General features: G+C 41.4%; 1 protein-coding gene across 6 annotated transcripts in view; it reads right to left on the bottom strand.

Annotated features, from left to right (window-relative positions):
- Positions 1-24400, bottom strand: part of dachd (dachshund d) — an 89611-nt gene that overhangs the window by 18990 nt on the left and 46221 nt on the right. For 2 of the 6 annotated variants that reach the window (XM_063888529.1, XM_063888530.1), the window contains exons 3-7: positions 17820-17975; positions 4566-4738; positions 4273-4432; positions 4015-4146; positions 3296-3322 (exon numbers count right to left, since the gene is read on the bottom strand). In XM_063888529.1, the coding sequence (XP_063744599.1) occupies positions 3296-3322; positions 4015-4146; positions 4273-4432; positions 4566-4738; positions 17820-17975 (648 nt within the window). The remainder of the gene's footprint in view (positions 1-3295; positions 3323-4014; positions 4147-4272; positions 4433-4565; positions 4739-17819; positions 17976-24400) is intronic. The other 4 variants (XM_063888533.1, XM_063888534.1, XM_063888531.1 and 1 more) reach the window with 3 other exon arrangements.

The following is a 24400-nucleotide window of genomic DNA, read 5'->3' as shown; positions in this document are numbered from 1 at the left end:
TGATACTGTATGAGGATAACCATCAGTGTCAGTGAAATATTTACGCCACAAAGAGTGCACAATGGATGCTCAAACTTTCGCCTGACCCAAAGTCCCCTAACTTCCTTTTTTATCGTTGCAAATGTTTATGCAAAGGAGGAGCAGAACAAAGACTACAAAGGCTAGGAATTACTTTTTTGTCTTTTTCATCTTTTCAAAAATATATTCCCCTCTCTACATGAGCTCATCAGTGTCCACAGGTCCTTTCCCAAAGCAGCTGTGTGTAATAGAGTGTGACAGTGCTACCTGCTCATCATTCACATGGTAAACTGGGACTGCGGATAGTGCACCAGCAACCGGACATGTAGGCTGCACCCTGACAAAGAAAAAGGCGTGGCAAATCAGATTTGTCCAGTGCAGTCACACCGGTGCATCAAGGGTTGCTCAGTTGATAGCAGGTATGAAAGGATACACCTCTAGGTGACATAACACACCACAAGCATCCATTTGTGCTTGGGAGGACATTACGAGTGCATCTCCTGTTATGTCAACACGGATATATAACATTTACCAATCGGAGTGCCGAGATCGCATTACCAGTGAATCACCAGCTTTTAAAATATGGTTTACAGAATCAGTTTACAGACTGTGCCTCTCCTGTCAGGCGCTTCAGCTCTGCGTAAAAGAGATGTGGCATGTTTAACTGCAGTGGGAGGGCTGAGGCAAAGTGGGGAAATTTGTTGTTGGCAAAATGCTTAAACTGCCACATGGTATTTACAGAAAAGTCTTATACTTCAACGTACATACATATGGCCTGTGTTTCAAACACCTTCTCCCTGAGGAAATAAAATGATGTCAAGTGTTTGATGTCCAAAGTAAGTTTACAGCCAAAGGCTTCCGTACCTTTCAAATCTCTCCCTTGTTTGTCAGCTACCTGCTGTTTCACTAGACAGAGGCTTGTCGGAAGCTATCGCCACAGACTTTCAGTTTGAAGCAATTCAATTAGTCACATGTGAAATAACACTTAGCTTTGTACTTGCCTTTTTTCTCACACATCATCTAATCTCTCCTTTTTTTTCCCGGGCGAAATTTGGACAAAAAAAAAACCAAGCTCAAACAACAGCTCCAAAAAAAAAAAACACCATCTGGTTACTGTGCACTGTGTGACACAAGTTTGGAAATGGTCTTTTTTAGACAACAACAAACAGCCTTTGTCCTTCATCAGCAGAGATGACATGAAAAAGATGAGGAATGTTCATAGGATATGAGTGATGTGACATTATAGTGGCAGTCTCTGAGGTGTCTGGCTATTTAAATAGCTTCCATATGAGCCGGGGCACCGCATCCTTCCTCTGAGCCTACCCTGCTCTCTTCTGAGAGTGCATTGCAAGAGATTAATTTAATGCTCTGCCAGGATCATAAAGATCAAACAAGTGGAGAGATATCATTAAACCATTGGAATGTTATCTCATTTATCTAAACAAACTGATGCGATGAACAAGCCTAATTAAAAAGCTCACTATAAACAAAGCTTCGGATGGCGAGGCCTCACCCCTCTTTAACAATGGAACACATTTATTTTATTAATCTAATGCATCATGTATCATATCATTACAGTTCAATATATCTATCATTAATTTTATTCCCTTCACTTAAAGCTTTTATTGGAATTACTTTGGTTATTAGTTGGTTCTAATGTATTGGTTACCTCTGAATCTGGCTGCTACAATCTCTCTTATCTCGCTGCATAAACCTGTGCATGTTATTCAAATTGCCTCATTTATTATGATAGCTTCCTCATGTAAATTGTGCTGACTGCTCGCCCTTGCACAGTCCTCATTAGACTAATGAAAACCTTCAAACGAAAAAACTAAACAACCTGCCAAATAAAGGTCTGGGGTTATTATGAAAATTACAACTGTGGGAGCCGGGAGAAGCTCTCTTCATTAATTCATGCTCAGCAAATTGGTAACTAATTTAGTTGCACTCCTCTGCATTAATGGGTTATTTTATAAAAATGTTTTCCACAGCCCGAGACCTCTGGTGCACACACTGGAGAGCTCAGAATCCTAATCAAGTCCAGTGACATATTAGGAATTGACAATCTCAGAGATAATGCGGCACGTGTTTGTGGACAGATGTGTGTGGGTCAACTAGCTAGAATTGGTGTGGATTGCTGGGTCATTTGCTTTTCTGCTGGAATATAGCGTAGAAATTACAGTTCATTTGTGTTGATTACCAGAGTGTGGAGGAGGCACTTCAGTTAGGAGGAAAGATTTCTGTTACTGAGGAAACATTCAGGTGATTTAAAATGTGGATACTTGATTAAATCTCCTTTTTCTGTTTGCCTTGCTCTGTATGCACACACACACACACACACACACACACACACACACACACACACACACACACACACACACACACACACACACACACACACACACACACACACACACACACACACACACACACAGTTAGACAGTTTGTGACCCATAAATTCAGTTCATGATCCTGCTAATTATTACTATTCACTGCTTCACACCCAGTGAGTGAAGGTCTAGCACTGATCTTCACGTCAGCCTAGCCAACAGGGAACATACAGCCCAATGATTTCCACAGTGGTTTTAATATCATTATCAGCCTCAACCCCACCCTGCATCACCCAGCGCAGCACCCCCCGCCCCCTGCTCCGCTCAAAACCAACAGAGAATACTGAAATCTATTATTTGCTTCATTTTGTATTTAATCCTCCACGCTTAGTAGATTTCTATCTTTTTTCTTTTCTCTTTTTTTTTCTTTACAAGCACGGCGGAATTGTAATGAAATAATGCCAGCAATTAATAATAAAAACATTTACTCTTGACTATGGGATAGAGGTTTTCAAATATGTTTCTCTTTAAGTTCAGAGTTAATGAGGATTACAGGAGAAAGCACAAGTCAGCAAGTTAAGTACTTTATACAAAAGGCTCATTATTTTTGCACATGTATGTAAAACAAATCAGTTGTAATTTGGTATATAAACAAACTTTAAAAACTTTTAAATCTGATTAACAATAACACAATTTGAATATTTGGTGCATGAGAAAAGCAAATCTGAGCATTTTCTCTGGTGAAAAATGATCTACATATTTCAATTTTCAGAGGTTGTCGTTAAATATCCGCAAACATGCATGTGAAATATAAAATCTGACTGGTTTTATAAATGTGTATTATCTCCAGCGCAGGAAAGCAGTTTTACAGCAAGCAAAGTGTGTGCAACAATTCATCCAAACATTGACACACATCATCCACACATATTTACACTTGTATAGCTTACCTCTTAAGTGCATGTTTGATTTGTAGACTGTAAGAAAAGAAATATTAAACTGAGTGTTTGAATGGCTACAGTGGTTCAGGGTTATAGTTACACTGACACAATCCACAACTGGGATGAATAAGAAGCAAGAACAATAAGGAGGGGAGGGGGGGGGCAACACATTCTGCCTTCCCATTCCTAACATCAACAATATATTCACAGGCTTATTCAAGATCTAGAAATATAAAGATTATGGAGATTTTACTGAAAAAGACACCGGACATAAGGAATGTTTTCTGCTAGGTCTACTTTCTTTCTTCTATATTTGACAAAATGAGTTTGAAATTTGTTCTTCCTTCGGACACAAATGAACCAAATGTGGGTTCCTCGTCTTCACTGTGAGCTCCTGTTTTACAAACCTACTCTACTCTCTTTAAATTGTTGAGCCTTAGTCTTTATAATTAGTCTTTCTTAGACTTAATTCTCCAAATTACAACTTATTTTATCCGATAGTGCGGGTCCAGTAGAGCACAAACGTGCCTTGTTTCTCCTAGCATCTGTCATTTTCATACACTGTGAACATTCAATAGGAGTCACTAAGCTTATTATAAGTCTATAAATTAAAACGTATATTGATGCTTTTAAAAAGGAATACAAATCATAGTTTATTTTTGGATTGGGAAAGCCTTAACTCCATAACTGTGTATCAACTACACCGCTCTATCAAGGTTTTTTCTCACCTTTGTCGGAGTGCATCCTCTTTGCTTCATGGCTCATGTCATGGGCCAGGTCTCCCTCTTTAGGCCCAGGCGGGATGTTGGGAGACAGGCCTAGCAGGGCGTGGTTCATGGACAGGCCATTGTGGTGTATCGCTGGAGAGGGGATGATAAGACAGCGGAGGTGTTAGGAACATCACCAGCAAGACGTATTTCTACTCCGTCTTGGTATCACAAGAATAACAACGGCATTCTGCGGTCAATTTTGCGTTTGTTCTTCACCATTCATCTGTGTGACAAACGTACGTATCCTGTCTGAGGAGCTTTCCGTGTGGGCCGGGGAGCTGGACACACTGCTGCTGCGGTGGGACGACGGGTGACTGCCTGGCCTCCGGTGGTCTTCTAAGGAAGGAGCAGGGGAGGGACTGTCCGGCACCCTTTCCTGGAACCCCAGCAGCGCCAGAAAAGTACACCCCAAAAATAAATATACAATATAGACTGACACACGACACAACAGCAGGGTGTTTTAAGTGAAATTTAACTGTTGAGTCTGCTTTCTGTTTTTTAAAAATTACCTTTATTACAGATGTGACCATTCTGGATGGCAGGCCCTGGCCCTGTGCTGCGGCGGCCATGTTGGCAATGGTGCTGAGGTGGTTCATCTGGCTCATCGCCATGGTGACAGAGGCTGGGGGCAGGCTGACTGGGATCAGGGGGTGTGGCATCATCATGAAGGGGAGTTCCAGGCCTGAGACACATGAAGAGGTCGTTGGTTACTCAATGATGCATATTATGAGTGAGATATCCACAGGGGAAACTTCTGAGGCTAAAAAACTCAAGACCTGCTGCTGTTAATTCAGCAATCAGTAATTCCCACCACTGAGATACCCTTTAAAAATGGTCTCCAATAACACTAAAGATTTACACTGCCATCCATTAGGAGAAAAAATTGAATAATTCAAATTAATCGCTTCTCGGGTGTCTTTTCATGTTAACATAATACACATAAATGTTTTACAACATATGTTAATAATAGATACTACTGCAATAATAATAAAGAAAAACGGGGATGATAACTATATATACACAGTCATTCAAAGACCAAAGTTTACACAGCAATAAAGATGCATCAATTATTCCGTGATGAATAAAAAGGGCACGTTATGGAAATTATGTCAATATTTACATATAAAAAAATATATCTGTGTGAATACAAAGGCAATCTCGAAAGCCATTACCCAAATGACTAGTTAAATGTGCTAATGACAAACAAGTACCGTCAGACCATAGTATGGCAATGACTTCAGGCTAATTAAAGCAGCCTATATTGCAGACCAGAGAGAGAGCGAGACCAAAAAGAGTAAAGACACTTTCAGCTCGTACAATAATGGGATTTTCATTTCTTTCTTTTTAATGTGCACACAAATTATTCCATTACAAGATCAGAGATGTTTTACAAATGTTTTAAATTATTCAATTGCAGTCTGGCAATAGAAGCCTAATTGGGAAAATTGAAAGCATTAGTAGTCGGAAAATGTAAAGAATGTCTTATAAAGATACCATAGGGGGTTAGTACTTAGTCAAACTGCGGCCCTGCACTGTGCTTCTGAATGGCTTAATGAAAACAAGCCAACTTTCAAAGGACACGAGCGCAGACAGAAGGTCAAAGCTAGGTGTCTGTTCTCCACCACCCCCCCCCCCCCCAAAAAAAAAAAACATGGCACCCCCCCTTCCTCCTCCTCTGCTCTATGGGGACTTTGAACTGGCAGGATCAAAAGTGACTGGGAACAGTTTGGTCTCATTCCTCCGCCACTCAGATGCTTTTTCCTCAAATGCTTTAAAGAAAACCTCACAGACACTATTGGATCTGATTGAGCCTCTCTGTTGATTTTTCACTCCTTTTTTCTCCTTTTCTTGGCAGCCTTGTTCAAGGTAAATAAAAAAACAGAAGCTGCGTGAAAGAAAAAGGGAAAAAAGATTCGGCGCTACAGAAAGCTGATCCGCAAAAACAACTCCACTCTTTTTTTTCTGACAAAACATCAGTAGCCAAAGGGCAAGGAGATCTGCATGGCGACGCCTCTAAAGAGAAGGACACTGGTTCAAAATGAAAGGACATGAGAAGTACTCCTCTCTGTCATTCCCCTCCATCTAAGAGAAGCATTGATTTCCATAAGAAAGATGGCATGCAGTTTCTCAGTGGCGAGTATTCCCAAACAATATAAAGCAGTGGAGATTAAAGAAAGGCGGAAGCCAAGCAGCACCTTGTATCAGCGCCTCTGCTGTAGCTCAGACTGAATCAATTACCACTCAGCAGGCTAAGCTCAATTAAAAAACACCACAGAGGGCCTGATTGCGGGGGTACTTACTGTAGGACAACATGGGGAGGTTTAGGCTACCTATCAGCCTTTCAAGGCCACTCAAGGGCCAGTGAAGAGACTTATTTTGCCTTTGAGGTGGATGCATTACACCCATTCAATCAAACCCAGCATAGAGACATATGGACTTAAGCAGCCATATTTTAATACATCAATAAACAACAAAGAGGCGAATCTTCTAAAATAATAATTACAATCTTCCTTGTGTTTTGTTACATCTTGTCCTTGATGGCATATGAATTTCTGTGATGTGTCTCCACCTGACAGAGCCCTGGGGGGAAACACTGGACCTCTGTTCCCTCTAAGTGGTATTAGTCTCGCTTTCAGTGCCTGTCCAGCCCCTTTCATGTCACCCCATCCTAAAGCGCTGTTTCTCCCATAAAGGCCCATTCAGGCTACTGTAGGGGAATGTGCCACAGACCAACGAGGGTCCACTTAATCCTTTTATTTGTCGCTGAAAAGAGCCAGGTGAGGAGGATATTGGTTTATTCACAAAAATCTGCCTTTTCTGCATAAATGTTTTTTATTTAGTTCCCATGCAATTCCTTTTAATTTACAAGCTTTTGTGCTAAGCAACTGCAGAGCCTGAACTTTGAAACACTGCGCTGTGGATTTCTTTTCCCAAAAACAGAATCAACACACATTAGTCAGACTCATTAATCACCTAGATATTGTGTAGATATTCCAGTGGGCAAACCGTTAAAAACATATTTGTCAGTTTGTGTATCTCTGATAGAGAAGTTCAGACCTGATGAGAGGTGAATTCCCACAAGCCCCCTCCCTCCTGAAGGGCATAAACAATGCATTTGGAGTAATTTACCTGAAGTAAGCCTGAGGGACCTGTAAAGGTGAACTCCTATTTACCATCATTAAAACTACAAATCACTTAATACCAATATAAACAGCTCAGCTATTATGTCGTGCAGTGCTCGGGAGTTCACGCATGGATAAGCAAAGATCTGAATCACGGAGGATGAATGGAATGAATTAAAACAGCCCTTGGTAACGGCGTGATTAAAAAGCTGTTACATCAGAACCAAACCGCACGGCTGACGGTAGGTCCGACACTTAAAAGCATCACACCGAAAAAAGATTGAATGTTGAATGCTTTAAAATGATTAAAAAGAGAGCTGTAATTTATTTTGATGACAGAAATGATAACCTGCAGTGATTTGTGCAGCAGTTAATCTTCATCTAAACAGGACTTCAGCCTTTCTGGACGTGTAACCCTGCGGAGGAAAATAAGAAAAAAGGAACGAAGCCATTGTCATTGAAAATGGTACGGAGGTAGCAGCCAGCCCCTTACCCTTAACTCTGTTGTGGACAGATTTCCCCTGACAAAAATTAAACTAGCTCCTACTTGGCACTTTATTATCTCTTCAACTGAATGATTTATTGTTTGTGGAGCGAAAGAACCAAAGAGAGGGGGAAGATTACATTTCCAGCCAAAGCTCAGGCTTGATCTCGTTTTTTACTCCCTCTGTCCAGGAAAAAAGCTCCCGACAAACAATAATGTCAGCTGTAATTGATCGGAGGTCGCCGGCTGGGCCTGCAGTAAAAGCGCACTATTTAAGCGACAATCGGCCCTGCGCTCTTCAGACGCTGGCTAATGAAGCTGTCTGTCTTGGCTATTTACCTTCTCTTAAATGGAAGGGGAGAGATGTACTGTAAGAGACAGGGCTGGAGAGGATCTGCCTCTCGCTCCTGTGAAATAGGACCTGCACATGCCTCAGGAATGTATAATTGGTTGGCGCAGCCAAAGCTGGGGATCCGGTGCTAATTAAATGACTTGTTTAAAGCCTATCTGTCTTTGTTTGGGAGGCTCTGGGCTTCAGAACAATGCATTGTAAATGCTGTTGTCAAACAAACATTCCTGGTTATCCTTTGATTTGAATTGAACAAGACAAAGGGCTGATTTGCTCAGCGCTAAGCCTTTGGTTTTCATGGTGTTGAGATATTTTTTTTCCTCCTCTGATCTGTCAAACTGAACAGGACCATTCCAGTCAAGCAACTAAATGAACTGACTGACTGCACAATGCATACGCAGTCCGCCACAGAAAAACAATCTTGGTTTTTCCTCCTAATTGTGCTTGTAAAATGCCCCCATGTCGTGTACGTATTTCTCCAACAAAGGTGAGACGGCGGTGCTCACACATGGAGAGTCTTAGTTGTGGTCGTATCATGGATTTGCACACCAGTCCCAAAAGGAAATGAATGGCTCATGAAAAAGTGTCTGTCATGCCGCAAGACATTTAGCGGTCTTTCCACAGCACTAATCAGCTATTCATCTTTACTATAACTATTAATCTCCTCCAAAATCAGAAGCACTGCCACGTGAGTTGGAGGGAACCGTATAGCCGTTAGATCAAACATAAGACACAGCCTACATAAATATGTTGTCTGGCATTGTGGTGCCACTTTACACAAAACAAGCGCATGGTTACATATGCACAGACACACAACTGCTTCCACATTTCACACACACACATACACGCAAACAAGAAAAAACACAGATGGCAGGTTCAGTCAAGGCTGGTGAGTCCTGTTTCTCATTAAAATGGGGGGAGAGAGGAAGGTATTGAGCTTTGATGTAGCCACCCACAGCTTCTCAGTGTCATTGAATGAAACTTTGAAGCCTTTTGTGTTTACGCAGTTAATGTTGATAATAAAGCAAACATCTTGCCTTTGTTAAATACCTGCTTTACACTTACGTATGCACACACACAAAAGCAAACACGCAAACGGACACATAAAAAGAATACATCTTGCGTTAACAAGGAGAGGTAAACATGAAAACACATACGGGTACACACTCAGACAATATAGATAGCTGTGTATAGGTACATACACACATGGAGCCAGCCAAAAATAAAAACCCATGCAAACAGAATCCTTTAAATTCAAAGAGCCATGATGATTGGACACATTTCAAGCTAATTCACATCTACAAACAAAATGTGTTTTGCATGCCAGGATAAAGAGAAACACTTTCCAATGATTCAGGTACGGGAAGATTTCCTGCCAAGATGGCTAATGTAATGTAAAGAGAAGCCATGATAAGAAAACATTTCTGGTTTGATGAGGTAACATAATTGCTTTCCTACTCAAACCGCTGGAGTGTAACATGTGGTAGAAATTATCAAGGAGACAGACAGAGGTGTTTGTCCTTTAAGTGTATAAAATCTAAAGCAGGCAACTTTTTATAGGATAATTCCAATCCTCGGCTCTAATGGCATGCATTCCTTATGAAAATTGAAAGATCAATCATCTCCCTGACAGATCTGTTGTGAAAAAAGTTCTTCCCATCTTTGAAGAGAAAATGCTAAACACGTCTCGCCATCGCCCCCACCCGCACCCGCTCGGTTTAGCTGTCTATTTGTCTCTTTGCTGAAAATGTTAACGAACAGGGCAATAATCAAGCCATATGCTTGCATGTGGCAAATCTCATTACAGTAAATGACCTTTACCAACCAATGCCAACATCCTTGTGCTTGATAACACAGCGCGTATAGAGTGGGAGAGACAATGGTGGCTTTAGTTAACGCAATCATGCACATGGCTGGGGGTGGCCAGGACAGCCAGGCCTTCAGGACACATTAGCAAACGCTGTTCGCTTCTCTAATTTGGGTCGGAACCAAGTTCACTTTACATTTGTCACACATCACTCTTGATAAATGCACAACATCGGCACGAGAGCATCGACATCTGATCACTATAAGCCGTGGCACAGAAAGTGCTGTGAGCAGAAGAGGAGAGCAGAAGGAGAGGAGAGATATTGCTAGCAGCTGTTACTACTGCGGGTGCAATATATTCAAGCCCAATCAATAAAGCTCCTACAGACAGTGACACCCAAGCAGACAGAGGAATCATTTTCATCTGATACTTAGCAAAGGCTCCCCTTTTAAAAAGATTGCTTTCAGTCAATGACAACCAGTTGTCATTTGACTAAGGCACCTGAAATGAAATATATTGACGAGTGTTATCAATCACGGCCCACTCTGCCGTCATATCACTTTGGAGGAAAAAGAGGGAGTGTGTGTGTGTAGGGGGGGGGGGGGGGGGGGTTGGGATCGGTTTGCATGTGGTCATCAGATCATCTGTTTTAATTACAAAATTAGCATCACTACCTCCTGTCTTCTCACTTCCTCCATTACAATCACCTCCTGAGAGACAATCCGTAATGTGGTGTATGGTGTACAGCAGTGCTAATGAGTTCAAGGTGAAGGTACAGGAATGTACATTTTATATTAGAATGTTTGGATTAAATCACATTTAAGTAAAGAAATGAAAAATAATAATGATGTTGTTTCAATTATTTTGTTGGAATGTTTGGGATTCCAAACACCATTTATCAAGAAATACCTTCCCCTGTTTGTTCACACTGTGAAGGACATGCTGAGATTGTGAAATTTCTTAACATTGTTTGAACTTGCTCTACTCTCTCCCTCTTTATCTTGGTCCCAGAGGAGGAGCTGTGTGATGCTGAAGATGTCTGGCCTCAGCATGGCTGATAGCTCTATTTGGATGAGGGTTCCCATATCATAATTGAGAAAAAAAAAACACCTTTGGGTTCAGGCAACCAGCAGAGTGCTTTTGTGGAACAGAACCAACAATTTCCATTACACAAATGCTCTTTGATTCTCACCCTGAATACGGCACAGTCAGGCAATGTTGCATTTTGCCAGGGTGATCAGTGAAAGAGTCATTTTGTTGTTCTAACCCTTGTATTGCATCATTACTGTTATTGTTTACACTGTAATGTTATTACTCTTTGCGAATGTCATACGATACGCAGCCTAAAATGCTGCACCATCTTAGCTGAAAACTGTTCAAAAACCCATGCAATTGTACACCGTGCATATTTCACATGATTCCAACCTGTGAAAGCTCATCATCACTGAAAGGTTGAATGTCATTTATTACACGTATCACATTTACACCAAGTGACATTGTCTTTTCAAATTGTGTTGATCTCTTCACTTTCAAAAGGTCAGCCCCTTCCCTGGCTAAATTCAACCTGACAGAGAATAGTGAGGAGGGGACAGCCGAACGCATACATCACCCCCGCATCAAAGCTCTCCAAATTAATCTATCCAATTAATGAAGAATGAGGCCTAATGTTGATGAGGGATGACAACTCGACTGGTCAGTTGTTTTTATAGCTCTGCTCCTGCGGTTTGTGAACTAACCACAAGAGACAATCAAAGAAATACTTCTGAGGCACCAGATTTGTCTAGCATCTTGTCTCCTTGTGTCTGTTTCTCTATGAAAAGCCGCTGCCACTCAAATATGATAGAACTTGATATGGATCATTACGGAAATAATGTTTAATCAATCCCCCCTGTTATTGTAATCTATTTCTGCAGTTGTCTGCGTTTGTGTATTTTGTAGCAACACCAGTGTGCCTCACAATTTCCCAATCATGCATATTCAAGTATTACGCTGATGCTTAACAGGCGACGCAACTGGAATTAGAACGAGGACATTAGACTTCATTAAAAAGAGAAATGATTATCAGGTTTATCTTTTGAAATGTCTATTAAAATGTGTGTGTCGTTCTTCACTTATCTGTCACCTGGCTCCCATGAGCCTGGCAGACTAATAGAGAGATGGTGAGGGCCAAAGCCCAAGAGAGAGACAGAGAACCATCAAGCTCTTTACTCAGGCTGGAAGGCTGTCTGTCTGCTCTGCCACTCTCTGTCTAGCTCTGTGTGTCTCTTTCAGTTAATACCACTTCCCCCTTTTCCCTAACACCTGCAGCTTAAACGGACACTATTTTGTCCAGCCTTGTTATCAGTATATAGAAAATAAAAAACAAACCACATTGTAATTGCATACATTAGACACGACAATGATCTGTCGCAGTACAGGAGGTGTTATGATATGTTCTTCAAATGAATTCTTTTCAGCCTATGGCTACAATCTAGTCTGTCTCAAGAGCTTCGGCTGACAAAGGCTCCCACAAGAGAGCTAGAGAGGAAGATGGATGAAGTTGCCCCTAGATACTCATATCAGGTCAGTATGTGCTTTATCCCCTAATGGTTAAGGTTAGGATTGAGTAGGGGGTTATAGTAGATCTGAGCCTGAGGGCCATTGTACTGTCTAGAGGAGCAGGAAGTAGCCACCATCCTCCATCATGGCCCACATTTAGCGGCGCCGGGCCACCAGCACTAGTGCAGCTAGCAGGTTGGAGCGCGCAGCTAGCTAGTTGGACGTGTCCTTCCACCCAGAGAGCTTTATTATTAGAAAGGACATAAACAGACTAATTAAATCGCAGCAGTCGAGCTGGGCTGACAGCTGGCGCAGAGAGTGTGACCAAACAGATCCCTATCAAAGTGCAGGAGCAGTTTCAATGAGCGTACTGCTTTGTGTGCATCACTGTCTGCTAACACGCATGCCAGTATGTTCTGAAAGTATACATATGTGTGGCTGCTTATTTAAACCCATTTATGAATTGTGATTATTTTATAATTGATGACTATTATTTTTTACCACTGTGATTTTCATTTATACACACTTAATGTCATCTTAATGTCTTACTATTATCTGTCTAGAGCAGAGCACATTGACTCACTGATATGATCCAAAATGGTACAAATGCTATCCAGCCGAGCAGTAAACACTCCAGTAATTAGTGCCTGGTCTCCAGGCTGACTCCACTCAGCTCTGCAGCATGGCCAAGCATGGACCCCATATAGAGAGGAGCCTAGTTATGCATTGATCTTAGAAAATTAAGGCTAACTGCCCCAGATTGCAGCGTCTTGATGTACCTTCTGGATGAGCAATGTACTATACTCGTATTGTTTGTAGAGTAAACAGGATGATTTGGACTGGCTGTGCTTTAAAATGAATACATCTTGAATAATTAATGAAGGCCCCTTAAAGCGTTGTTATCTGTGTGACCACAAACGTAAAACCACTGATGATGAGAAAATATGGTTTTAACAAGTCAATAATGGTGAGTGCAACAAGAAGAGCCTAATCAATGAGGCTGCAACGTTTGCAAACAAGGACTTGAATTATAACGCCAATAATTGATCTCTTCCAGTTTTTCCCTCTCTCCTCCGTGTGATGTCATTGTTTATTGATTGCTTCCTGCCAGCGAGGGATGATGGGAAGTTTTAGAGTTTGTTTTTGCTATGACTTTTGCCCCCCCCCCCTTCCTTCCCAACCACCTTTCCCTCCTTTCTCCCCCATAACCCCCCTTCTCAATTTGAAATTTGCAAGCTGTAGCACCAGCTTAACCAAAAAGGATTAAGTCCCATACCCAACTGAGAACACAGATAATGCTCAGTAATTGGTAAAAAATGAAGATGAATGGGACAGCTAGATAAGGACCAATTAGCTGCTGGGAGTGTACAGCTGTGGTCTCCTCACAGAACGCTCTCAGGGGCCAAGGCCCCCTCTTTCTCTCTCACGCAAGCATGTGAGCATACACACACGCGCACTAACACACACATACAAACATGCATATGCACACTCGCAAACATACAAGCATGAGGGCGGAGCTTGCAGAAATTAGCCTGATGACCCTGGGAAGACAGAATGATGCTTCCTCATCATCTCACCCAGAACCTCTTCTCTCAACTCTCAGTCAGGCAACACTCCAGGTACCTGTCACCAGCCGTCCAGCTTCAGCCGAGCATGTGGGCCACTCCCGGCTGGGCGCAGACAGCCTGGACCGAAGCCACAGATGTGAGACAAAAGGGCTTTTAGGTATGTAGTAGTGCTGCAGAATTGAACTGCCTGTGGTATTATGGGTTTAGGATTAATAAAAAATGTACATCAACAAACAGGGCTGGGCAAACATAGGAATAATATATATGTTGTGAAATGAGACTCTATGTCTACTTATATCTGGGAAATTAAAGTGAAATATTTGTTGTGGTTTTTTCTTACCAAACTGTCCTACCTGCCTTTCCTATTAAGTCAATAAATCCACATTACTGAAGATTATTTATTTACATTTTCATCGTGAAAACATTTTATAAATGCAGCAATAGTCAACCCTACAATACTGATTCTCAAGTTTTTATCACAACAATTGTATTATATATATTATTTTCATAGTGCCCAGCCCTATAGCAGTGGCTGTTGTGTCTTCTCATTTAACTTGGGCTGTCTGTCGGTGAGTTATTTGGTCTGCGTGTCGTGGCATCATCTGGCTGATGACAGTAGAATTCCCATATCTAATTACAAACAGGATTTCAGCTCCATTAGAGTTGTGTGGTGAGGAGTCAGCTGAGTGGCAGGGCAGCACCCAGTGGCCAAAGAAAGACAGGGGGCGAAAGACGGATAAGTAGTTGAGACAGAGGGGGGAAAAAAGGAAAGAAAAGAGACAGAGTAAAGAGGACGGGGTTGAACACTGCCTTATCTTTTCTTTACACTGCTTGTCTAAGAAACACTTTATTTTCCTTTGGCGGCTGAAAAAAAAGCAATTCCTTCTCTTGAAATTGGCAGGTGTTTGTTAGTGGACAGCTGACAATATTTTCTCTCCCAGTAATGAAGGTTGTGGCTGGGGTCAATGCACTGGGAGGGAATGGCGGGCTGTTTATCCCCCTAAAGGCCCAGCGCCACACATGTTTTGCTTGGTCTGTGATCTGTAATTGTGGCATTTCCTGAGAGGCGAAGGAACAATCCACATTGTGCTTTGAGAGGGCTCCCTCTGCCCGGCTAAAGGCCGAGAGAGGAAATCAAAGAAGGACACCTCTCATTCTACTTCTCTTATAAACATTTTTATTTTGCTCAATATATCTCAATATCTTTGTATCCGTGTCTAGATTACTCCTCCACACACAGATCTATTTCTTTATTCCCTTCTCCCACTCAGGATGTTTGGTTATTTTGAGTCGAACTGGCTGTTTTTTCCTTATAATTAATAACATTGATGCAAACAGGAAGGTCTAATTGTAATGAATATTTAATGCGACGGAGAAACATTAGCCTGTTCAATTTACATCAACACAAAGACAGCGACGGGCAATCCAACTCTACAAACAGAACAGAGTGTCCTTCACTGGCTGGCTCTGTTGTGCTTTGCTTTAAGCTCTTCACAAAGATCTGCTTCAGACAAACACTGAGATGAGGCACCTGTATTTTAGCCCGAGGAGATTTTTATTTTCCAATGGGTTTATGTAGAAGCTCTTACTGATTAAATGGATCTATGTCGTTAGTGGTATTATCAAAAGCATGCTCATTATCATATCAATTCCTATCATGGTTGGTAATATCGTTTGTAAACACATCCATTTGTGTGAGTCTTAGTTAGTTGATTACAAATACTGTAGTCCTTTTCCTCGGAGCAGCTATGGTCTGAGAGAAAACAGTATGAAGTCATTCCTTACCCAGAACTGTAAAGAAAACAGACCAAATACAGTTCCCTTTCTGTCATGCTATATCAGTCAAGTGATTTATATGTGTGGATTGCTATTTGATAATGGGCTTGAGAGCTGGACATATTAGGTATTCACGCACCAAAATGGTCTTTGAAAGCAGCCCCCAGAGTCGACACCAATTCTGAAATCCTGCTTTCTTGTAAGTCGGTTAAATTACAAAATGTTTTTAAACAAAAATAAACATGTGAGTGGCTGCCTGGGGCGAGATGAAGAAGACAGCATGCTGCTTGCTGTGTTTCATGGCCCTGTGTTGCCGAGGGGGCCATATTTCTCCGGCGTATTATCGGGATGACTCCTGCTGGCCACCCTGTCACAGGAGAGTGCTTGATATAAACAAGAGATTGCTGCGACACCCAGTAATCAATATTAGGATGGTTTCAGTACCAAACATCATTTGTCTCAGCGACCATTCCTTTGACCAAACGAAGCATTAATTCAAATCATAAATCTGAGCTGATTTAAATCCAGAGGAGAGTGAGGGAGAGAGAGAGGCCCCTGTCTGACTGCCTGCCCCTAATGATTTATTTTCTACATTTCTGCGAGCGAGAGATTTGTCCATACTCACTGACAGGTCACCTTCAAACGCCAGTGGCAGACTGTTCATCACCATGCAGACGAGCATCTCATCGCTGCGAGTAAATATTAAAGGAAAAGAATCCAATTGATTGTGGATGGGGCCGAGAGGCGTCACTGCCATATATTTCACTCAGAGAGCTAATGCTGTGGCCCATGCACCCACACCTAGCGCGGCTCCCCCTTGCCAGAATTATGATTCTACCGCGAGCTTGTGTGGCTGCCTGTGGGCTCAAGGTTACAATTTAAATTGTAAAAAGATAAAACAGTTTCTTATTAGCTCCATTGCCATAGCCTTGCTGTTGGTACTCACATTTATCTTTATTCCCGTGACCTCGTACGCTCGTATTCTTTTTTTACATACTCCATTCTCTTGGAGTGATGACCTCACACTTTATGCATTTTGCATTGTTAAATCTGCTTAGAAACACATCCTGTTTTCATCTCACACACCATAAGCTCTGTGGTGTCAAGTATTACTGATGAAATGTATTCAGCAGTCGAGCCATTTATTACAGTAAGTGAATCAAAATCTCCATTTAGCAACCAAAGCTACAGGGATTACATTTGGTTTATAATTTGGAACGGGCTCATGAATCCGCACTAACATACATTATCTTTCTCTTTAATACACTAAGTGGTTCTGTGTGATATTAGGAAAATCCTTCTGCATTTTCTGCCTAATAATTAATTGAAATGGCACATAGTGAAAAACCAATGCTCTCACAGCAATTCAATTAGATCTTGTTAAAAGCTGATAGCTTTGGGAAACTGTGTTCACAGTTTCACTTAGCTATTAGAAACAAGAGGGTTTTTTTTATCTTTCAACAAAAAATCTAACACTTTAAACAAAAAAAACAAGACTTACCTCACCACGGAGGATATTCACTGTGCGTACTAAACAAAACAAGCCTTCAACATTTTACTAAGAAAGCAGAAGTGTAGTGGAGACAATAGATATTTGGTTTTATCTATTATTGATTACTTCTGTCTGTTCCTTTTTGGTGCTGGACATTTATTTGGCTGTTATTTAAGCAGAATATGAAAATTCAAAAACAAGTGATAAGCTTTTGGTTGCCATTGGAGAAATGTTGCATGACCATATTCCAATTAATATTATTATATTACATATTGTCCCCTTTTAACGTTTGAGCAGCTTTGATGATCTATTTTATTCATTTCTTTTTTTTTATTGGGTTGCCAATTTCTTGCAATTGGCATAAATCATAGGTCATTATTTCTATCCAATAGTAACTGAGCATTACATTAAATCAATGTATGTATTTTGCTGCAGATTTTTATTTTCTACAAGTGTTTTTCTGTTATTAAAACACCATATTGGTGTTTTGTGGTCTATGTCAAAATGGTGATGAGAAAGCTGGTCTTAATGTGTGTGTGTTTGTGTGTGTATTTGCAAAAACATTTGTCTTCTGTTTTATATGACTGTAAAAGTGTTTGTGACAGAGTGTCTGAAGGGCATCCTCACCGACACTGGAGCTGAGGTCTCCATTCTCTCCGTCGACCCCGTGGTGGTGGTTGGCGTTGCCGTGGTAGCCGCTCATCGCCTCCAGCTTGATCTTCTTGACCTTCATGGCCTCTGCGATGGCTGCGTTGGCAGCAGCTGCCGCCGCCGCTGTCAGTCCTGGAGAGAGGAGGCAGAAGAGACAGAGCGCTTACAGAACACTACATGTCTGCTGGGGCTGAGCCACTGCACCTGCAAAGCCTTTCAGAAACCTGCCCCGGTGAATAAAAAAACCCCAAAGAAATAGGACTTTTGAAATTATAAAACAATGAATAATTTTATACACTACGGGGAATAAGCGCCTATGAGATCACAGCTTGGTTTTTCATCCTCTGACAGGGGACATCTTCTCAGCAGGTTATCACGCTGATGGGATGGATCTGTGTGTGTGTGGCAGCATATGATTTTTATAAATGTTTCATAGACTCTGGTATTCCTCCCCACTATATTGATGTATTTGTACCTTGATGAGAACAGATGCAGTCAAGATAATAGTGCATGATGCAAGCACTTTGTATGGGCAACTGATAATACGCAAAGCATGAGTGTATATGATAAAGGAGAGGTGATCCAATGTGACATGAGGGGGGGTTCATGGAGATAAAAAGTGAGACAGGTTCAATATGTGAACAAATACAGAGAACTAGGTCTCCAAAACCGTATTGAGGGTATTTTAATCATACCTTCTAAAATATTCAATGGATATAATAGCCTTGAATAATGCCTAACATTGGTATTCAAGTTCTTTACAGCTATAGACTTTAGTGTCTCATAATAATACGGCTCTTCTGAGAGTCAAGGCCAGTCATCAAGCAGAATGGAAAACTATTAACAATGTGCCAGGTATTGAAGTTTTTTTTTATTCAAACACTTGAAAAATGGCTTTGAGTGCATTCAGTACTTGGAGGGGTGTGTGAAAACTACCTAAAGATAATGATCCTTTAAAAAAGTCAAGAAATTGAATATTATCTCTATTACAATTTCAAAAACAAAACCCAGCATACTCAGGAAAATAATGAGGCAATGGATAAAAAAGATGCTATTGACACATATGGGCACCGAAAAAACTCCAATGTAAACAGGAAGAGAGAATATAACATTACCTGTTGTTGTTTTTTAAAGATACTAAAAAATGAATTATATAAACGGCCATAAAACGTGAAAAAATGCTTTCGATTTCCAGAAAAAAACAAAAAATGTAAACGCTATTTTTCCAACTTTCCCACTAGTCTTTGTGTCTGTATTCAACGACGTGTATTTTAAAAGTGACTTAATTTTACAATCAAGAAATAATAACATGTTTTTTAGATCCATATCACTGGAAAACTTCTGATAAAATGTCATCTATCTCTAAGAACACACATAGATTCTGCTGAGGCCTGAAGTATTTTTTTTCATAAGCAGTCTAAATGACTATCGACATCTAGTTTTAAATATCATTCACATTTCCAATGCCATCTCTAAATATACACTGGCACAGCAATATTTGGGATGGTTGTCCACCTCGATCAAAATGGACTTGATATGATTGATGTACTAAGTCTGCGATTATAGACATACATATGCTGAGCACACTGCAGAGATCATAAAGCATTGGTTTGTCATTGTGGTATTTCCAGGGTTCTGCTGTATTGAACGTGACTGAAATCTTTATTCATGAGGCTGGTCTCAAACAGCAGGGACAGATAGTGCTAAAGCTCCTCGCGGCCTGCTGTGTCTCAGGAGAGTCCCACGACTCTTCTTGCCAACCCCAGCAACAAAATCAAAGATGCACGGCGAGAAAAAGATATGCACCTATTAGTGGAATCACTCATATCCACAATACGGTGTATCACCTGCCCTTTTACAGGATCTGCTCACTCCGGATTTCCAGGTTTGCTTTGGGTTTGACGCAGAACAAGGCAACGTCTGCGTTTATCATCACTAAGCTGTCACGTCTCCGTGATGGGACTCAAGAGCAGCTATTAGCCATGCATCTGAGAGAAGACACGAGTACAAGGAGCGGTAGGAATCGAACATGTGGCTCTAATAGATACATGAGAGCATGCGCGCACACAAAGAGGCACACCAGAACACACCGGTCTGGGCACCCTCTCCTCTCCTCCCCAGCTGATAGGCAGATGGCGAGAGTCACTCTGAGCCACTGACATGGAGGTGCATATAATTTAAAGCCTTGTTTGCATCTTAAAATACATCAGTACCATATTGACGTACAGTATATATCATGTCAGCCTGGGCCCTCTCGTTTGCAGTGGGCCCTGGCTGCTGTTCAATATGCATGGGCAGATCAGGGAGAAAAAAGCCATTGCCTCATAAGAAGGTGATACTTCTCCACATAATGAATGTGGCCTCTGCCCAGTCTGAAGGTCAGCCTTCATTTGTGTGTAATGGGCAAGAGTCAACTGTTTTCCAAATGAGACGTATGCAGAACAGACTGCCGAGTAAATATTGAAATCACCTCTGGGCTGTTTGTGTGATAAATTCCCCCCACAAATCAGGTGCCGCTCAAAGGAGTGCCGCAGTGGTGCTTTCTGATGCTCTCTAACTTTCTGTGAGAACACTGTGGTTTATGGCACTGCAGCCTGCGTGTCCTCAACATTTCTTTTCCTAAAGTAAAGTGGACTATATTGTAAGAAAAAAAAAAAGTAAGAGGAAAAGGGAAATTAATCCATAAAGAATAAGGTGATGGGTTTAGAACAAATGTGTATTGAGTAAATAAATGCTTAGAAATGGATTTGTACTATAGTGAAACAGATGAAATGATCACGTTTCCATTTTTCATTTATCATTCCAACCCAACCTCTTTGACTAAGTGAGACACTCTATGGATTGAAATCTTTGTTCTGATAATTGTTTCATTTCACCGGATCAATTGTCATATCCAGATAACACACACCTCGATACAGTGGATGTAATAAGGAAGCCAGGGGAGATGTTGGCGCCCAGCAACAAGTCTATTAAGCCACTAGAAGTCTAAACGTCAACAAGACCAATCCCACTCAGTGCTAATCTGCATTCATTACTGTGCAAACAAAACAATCCTGCCTCATATATTCTTTCAAAGTCACCTTTAGATTCAGATACTTTTTCTCATATATGCACGCGGTCAGAAAACGAATCCTCCTGAGCACAAAGCAAACAGCGCTTCACAGAGGCATGTAGAGAGCAACACCAGGCAGAGAAGAGAAAAGGGGAACATTTCAACAAATAGAGAATAGCATGGCAGTGTCACATGGGGAGCACAAAACAGCAAATAACAGAGACAAGGTCTGATGGTAGCCCTTGGAGCAGCTGTCATATTAAATAATAATGAAGGATCTATTAATATGCAAAGGAAGCAGCAGCCGACTGGCTTAACGCTGTCATGCCTCTGCATATTGTCAGGATCTTCATCATTAATTAACATGCTAGCTGCCCCATACCTGCGCCAATGTCAGAACATTCTTACAACAAACACCCCAATGCCTGTGCCCTCCGCAACTAACTCGTATAATTAAATTAAAATCAGATTAACTTCACATCAGTACACAAAAGACTGACTTTTACGACTTTCTCTCGCAGTGATTAAAAAAAAGGAGAAATATGCGGGGCTTATCTGTTGTGTTTCTGTTCTGTCTATGTTAGGGACTGCACCATGGGCAACAATGAAAACACACTTTATTTATCGGGCAGGCGGGATAAGTAGGGGAGAGACACTCCATGTCAATGAGCATGGCCGCCTAATTTTATGCATGGACTGGTGTCAGCGCAGCAATGACAAACTGGGGTTGGGAACAACGCGACTCTTAGGTACACTGCACCACTTGAACTGTGCTATCCACATCATGACAAATTTAGTATCAATTACGCAGCGCGCTAACCTTATGACAAGTAGCGGACTGAAATAGGAGGGGTAGAGACACAAAGAACTGACACTAAATTACCTGGTGCATACGGGATCTATTTTAAAACAGCTTGAAGTGGCACCGGATTAGATGATCCACTCCAGGAGCTGACGTGCTAATTGTACATCAAACGAACATAAATATTACAATATGTCTCCTCCTACAGCACTTGTAAAGGCACCGGCTCTCTGATGCACAGGGATCCACACACACAGTAAGGCTGACAGCATTAGAAAATATTGTTCTTATCAGTAAAGTACACTCTGGATAGATGTAGGTGACATTCATTTCTCTAATGGTAAATGCAGTACTCTTGCCTTATTCAAAAGGTTGAAGCCATATCCAGGACATAAATGAATTATATTGAAGCTGCTGCTTAAGTAGTGGCCAGAGTGTGAGTGGAGGCCCTCTCCACTTTAAAGGAGATGTCATCTCAGTGTGGTGTCAGTCCACAGCAAATAATCCGATTTGGGGACCAATCTGCCTGTAATGCATCAGCAACTGGAAAGGCTCCAGCGCAAACCCCCCCCCCCCCCCCCCCCCACCACCACTAACCCTCAGGGGCATGAACGAAAGCAAGCAGGCATTCAGAAACTTGCACGTACACACATGTGCTTTCCCACACATATATGAGGGAATTTTCCTTAAATGGAAACCTAAGCATATTAAGATGTCCTTTTCTAAGTGGACCTGGTGTCAAGGGCAAAGATACATATGTTAACAATGTGTTTCACACAGGCCTTTCTGGTCCTGTTAGAGTGCAAAGACGACACATTTCCACTGTTTTGAAGATGGTTATTGATTTAAATCTAGTATGATGTGTGACTATGTCTAATGTCTATGTCTAATGTGTAAAAACATTTGTGTGAAGAAATCCCAGCAAACAAAATTCCTAAAATTGAGTTAAGAATTCTACATTGATTCTTGTCATGGCATGTCGTCTTCTGAAGCGATGAGAAACATGTTGTTCATCTACAAAAAGGGTGAGACCTTTTGTGAGACAATTGAAGATCAATCCTGTGATAGAGCTGCGTTATTTTTATTTGCAAATGTAACACCAAGAGAGAACGACTGTTAACATGTATTTTTTTATGTTTCGCTCCGACTTCGCAGCCCAAATTAAACTGTGAAGAGGCTTTTTTCGAGGAAAATGGGCGAAGCCTCGGGAAAAGCCGCGGGCCCGCAGTCTGCGCGTTCGGGCGCAAACTCATCTGAAAAATGAACTAATATGACATGACACGATAGTGTAACTGTTCAAGACAGTTTCTTAATTTGGCTTTTTTAATCATCAATCAGTACATTTGGACATGACAGGGAGATCAATTAATCGCCTACTTAGATGCTAACTTATGTGTGGTCAATTATACTAAATTAGGAACCCGTCAGAATCTGTAACTTCTTTTGACATTTAATGCTTAATACTATCATCAAAACAATAAATGGATTAATTATAACACAGAAATTGATGGAAAAGTTATGTCTTGCCACAGTTGAGAAGCTTAAGGCAGTTATGAGAAGACCGAAAACCTCAATTATTTTATCTGTGCCCCCTGAATACCCTGACTAAATGTCAAGATCATAGAATCCCTCTGGGCTTAAAGGGGATGATATCAAAAGGCTTTTCACTTGCTTTATGTTCCACTAAATAACATGGGTCTTTCTCATCATTGTCCTTCTCTGTGTTCACTCCGGCCTTTAAGTTCGCCTTCTATGCCACGCCGCAGATAGCCAGTGACCTCACCCTATTCCCAGAGTTCAAAGCAGTAGCCTGTGAGCCCCCATTGTACTGAATCACAAGTATGGCCCAATGTGTGTTATTGAATTTCAAACGCCTAACAGACGCTGCCTTTTGGAGAAGAAGAAGAAGAATGTCTGACTGATTTTACACAAATGTACAAAAAATGGTAGGATAATTACAAGTCTGTTAAAAATGGTTATCCACTGAAGATTACCATGGAAAACCAGCTGTTTTATCTCTTTGTAAAGTACTGTAATAAATAGCTGGTTAAATACAGTGGGTAAACTGTGTGAGCGTTCAAAGAGCTCCTTTCGACAGTACAATATCATTAAAGACATATAAGGAAGTAGAGCTAAATATGCAAATCAGAGCAGTTACCGCCACCAACATCAAAGCAGTCACAATGAAGCCAGCCACAAATAGAACAAAAGCATTGGTTGCAATAAGACGTGGCCCCGGGCTAAGTTAGGGCACAAACGGTTGTTGTTGATTCTCGTGGCGATAAGCTTGCTTTAGCATCATCACTGCCTATGTACATATACCAGTGGAGTGGATTTAATCGCACTAATTAGAATGCACTCAAGGCAAAATGCAACATCTACTGGAATAATCTGAGAGAAAAGATCTCCACTCCAATTTATTCTCCCCCCCCCCCCGTTAGTTTCCGGGGGTTGAGCAGAGGATCTGTTTTTGGTAAACGAGTGAGCGGCTGGTGTCTGGTGGTTGGGTGCATGTGTCACTTTGGACTGGTTGCCATTTCGAGGACAAGCTGCGGGGAGGCCACTGGTGGGGAGGCTATGTGTGTGTGTGTGTGTGTTTAATGTGTGTGACAGAAAGGAAGAGAGAGATAGAAGACACCCAGACAGATCGAATTAGAGCCTTAGCAACAATGACAGAGCGCTGTAGACCAAGACCAAACCATA

This window comes from Eleginops maclovinus, chromosome 7 (assembly GCF_036324505.1).
Source record: "Eleginops maclovinus isolate JMC-PN-2008 ecotype Puerto Natales chromosome 7, JC_Emac_rtc_rv5, whole genome shotgun sequence".
NCBI lineage: Eukaryota > Metazoa > Chordata > Actinopteri > Perciformes > Eleginopidae > Eleginops > Eleginops maclovinus.
Note: the sequence above shows the minus strand (reverse complement) of the source record. Positions and strands in the feature narration are given on the sequence as shown.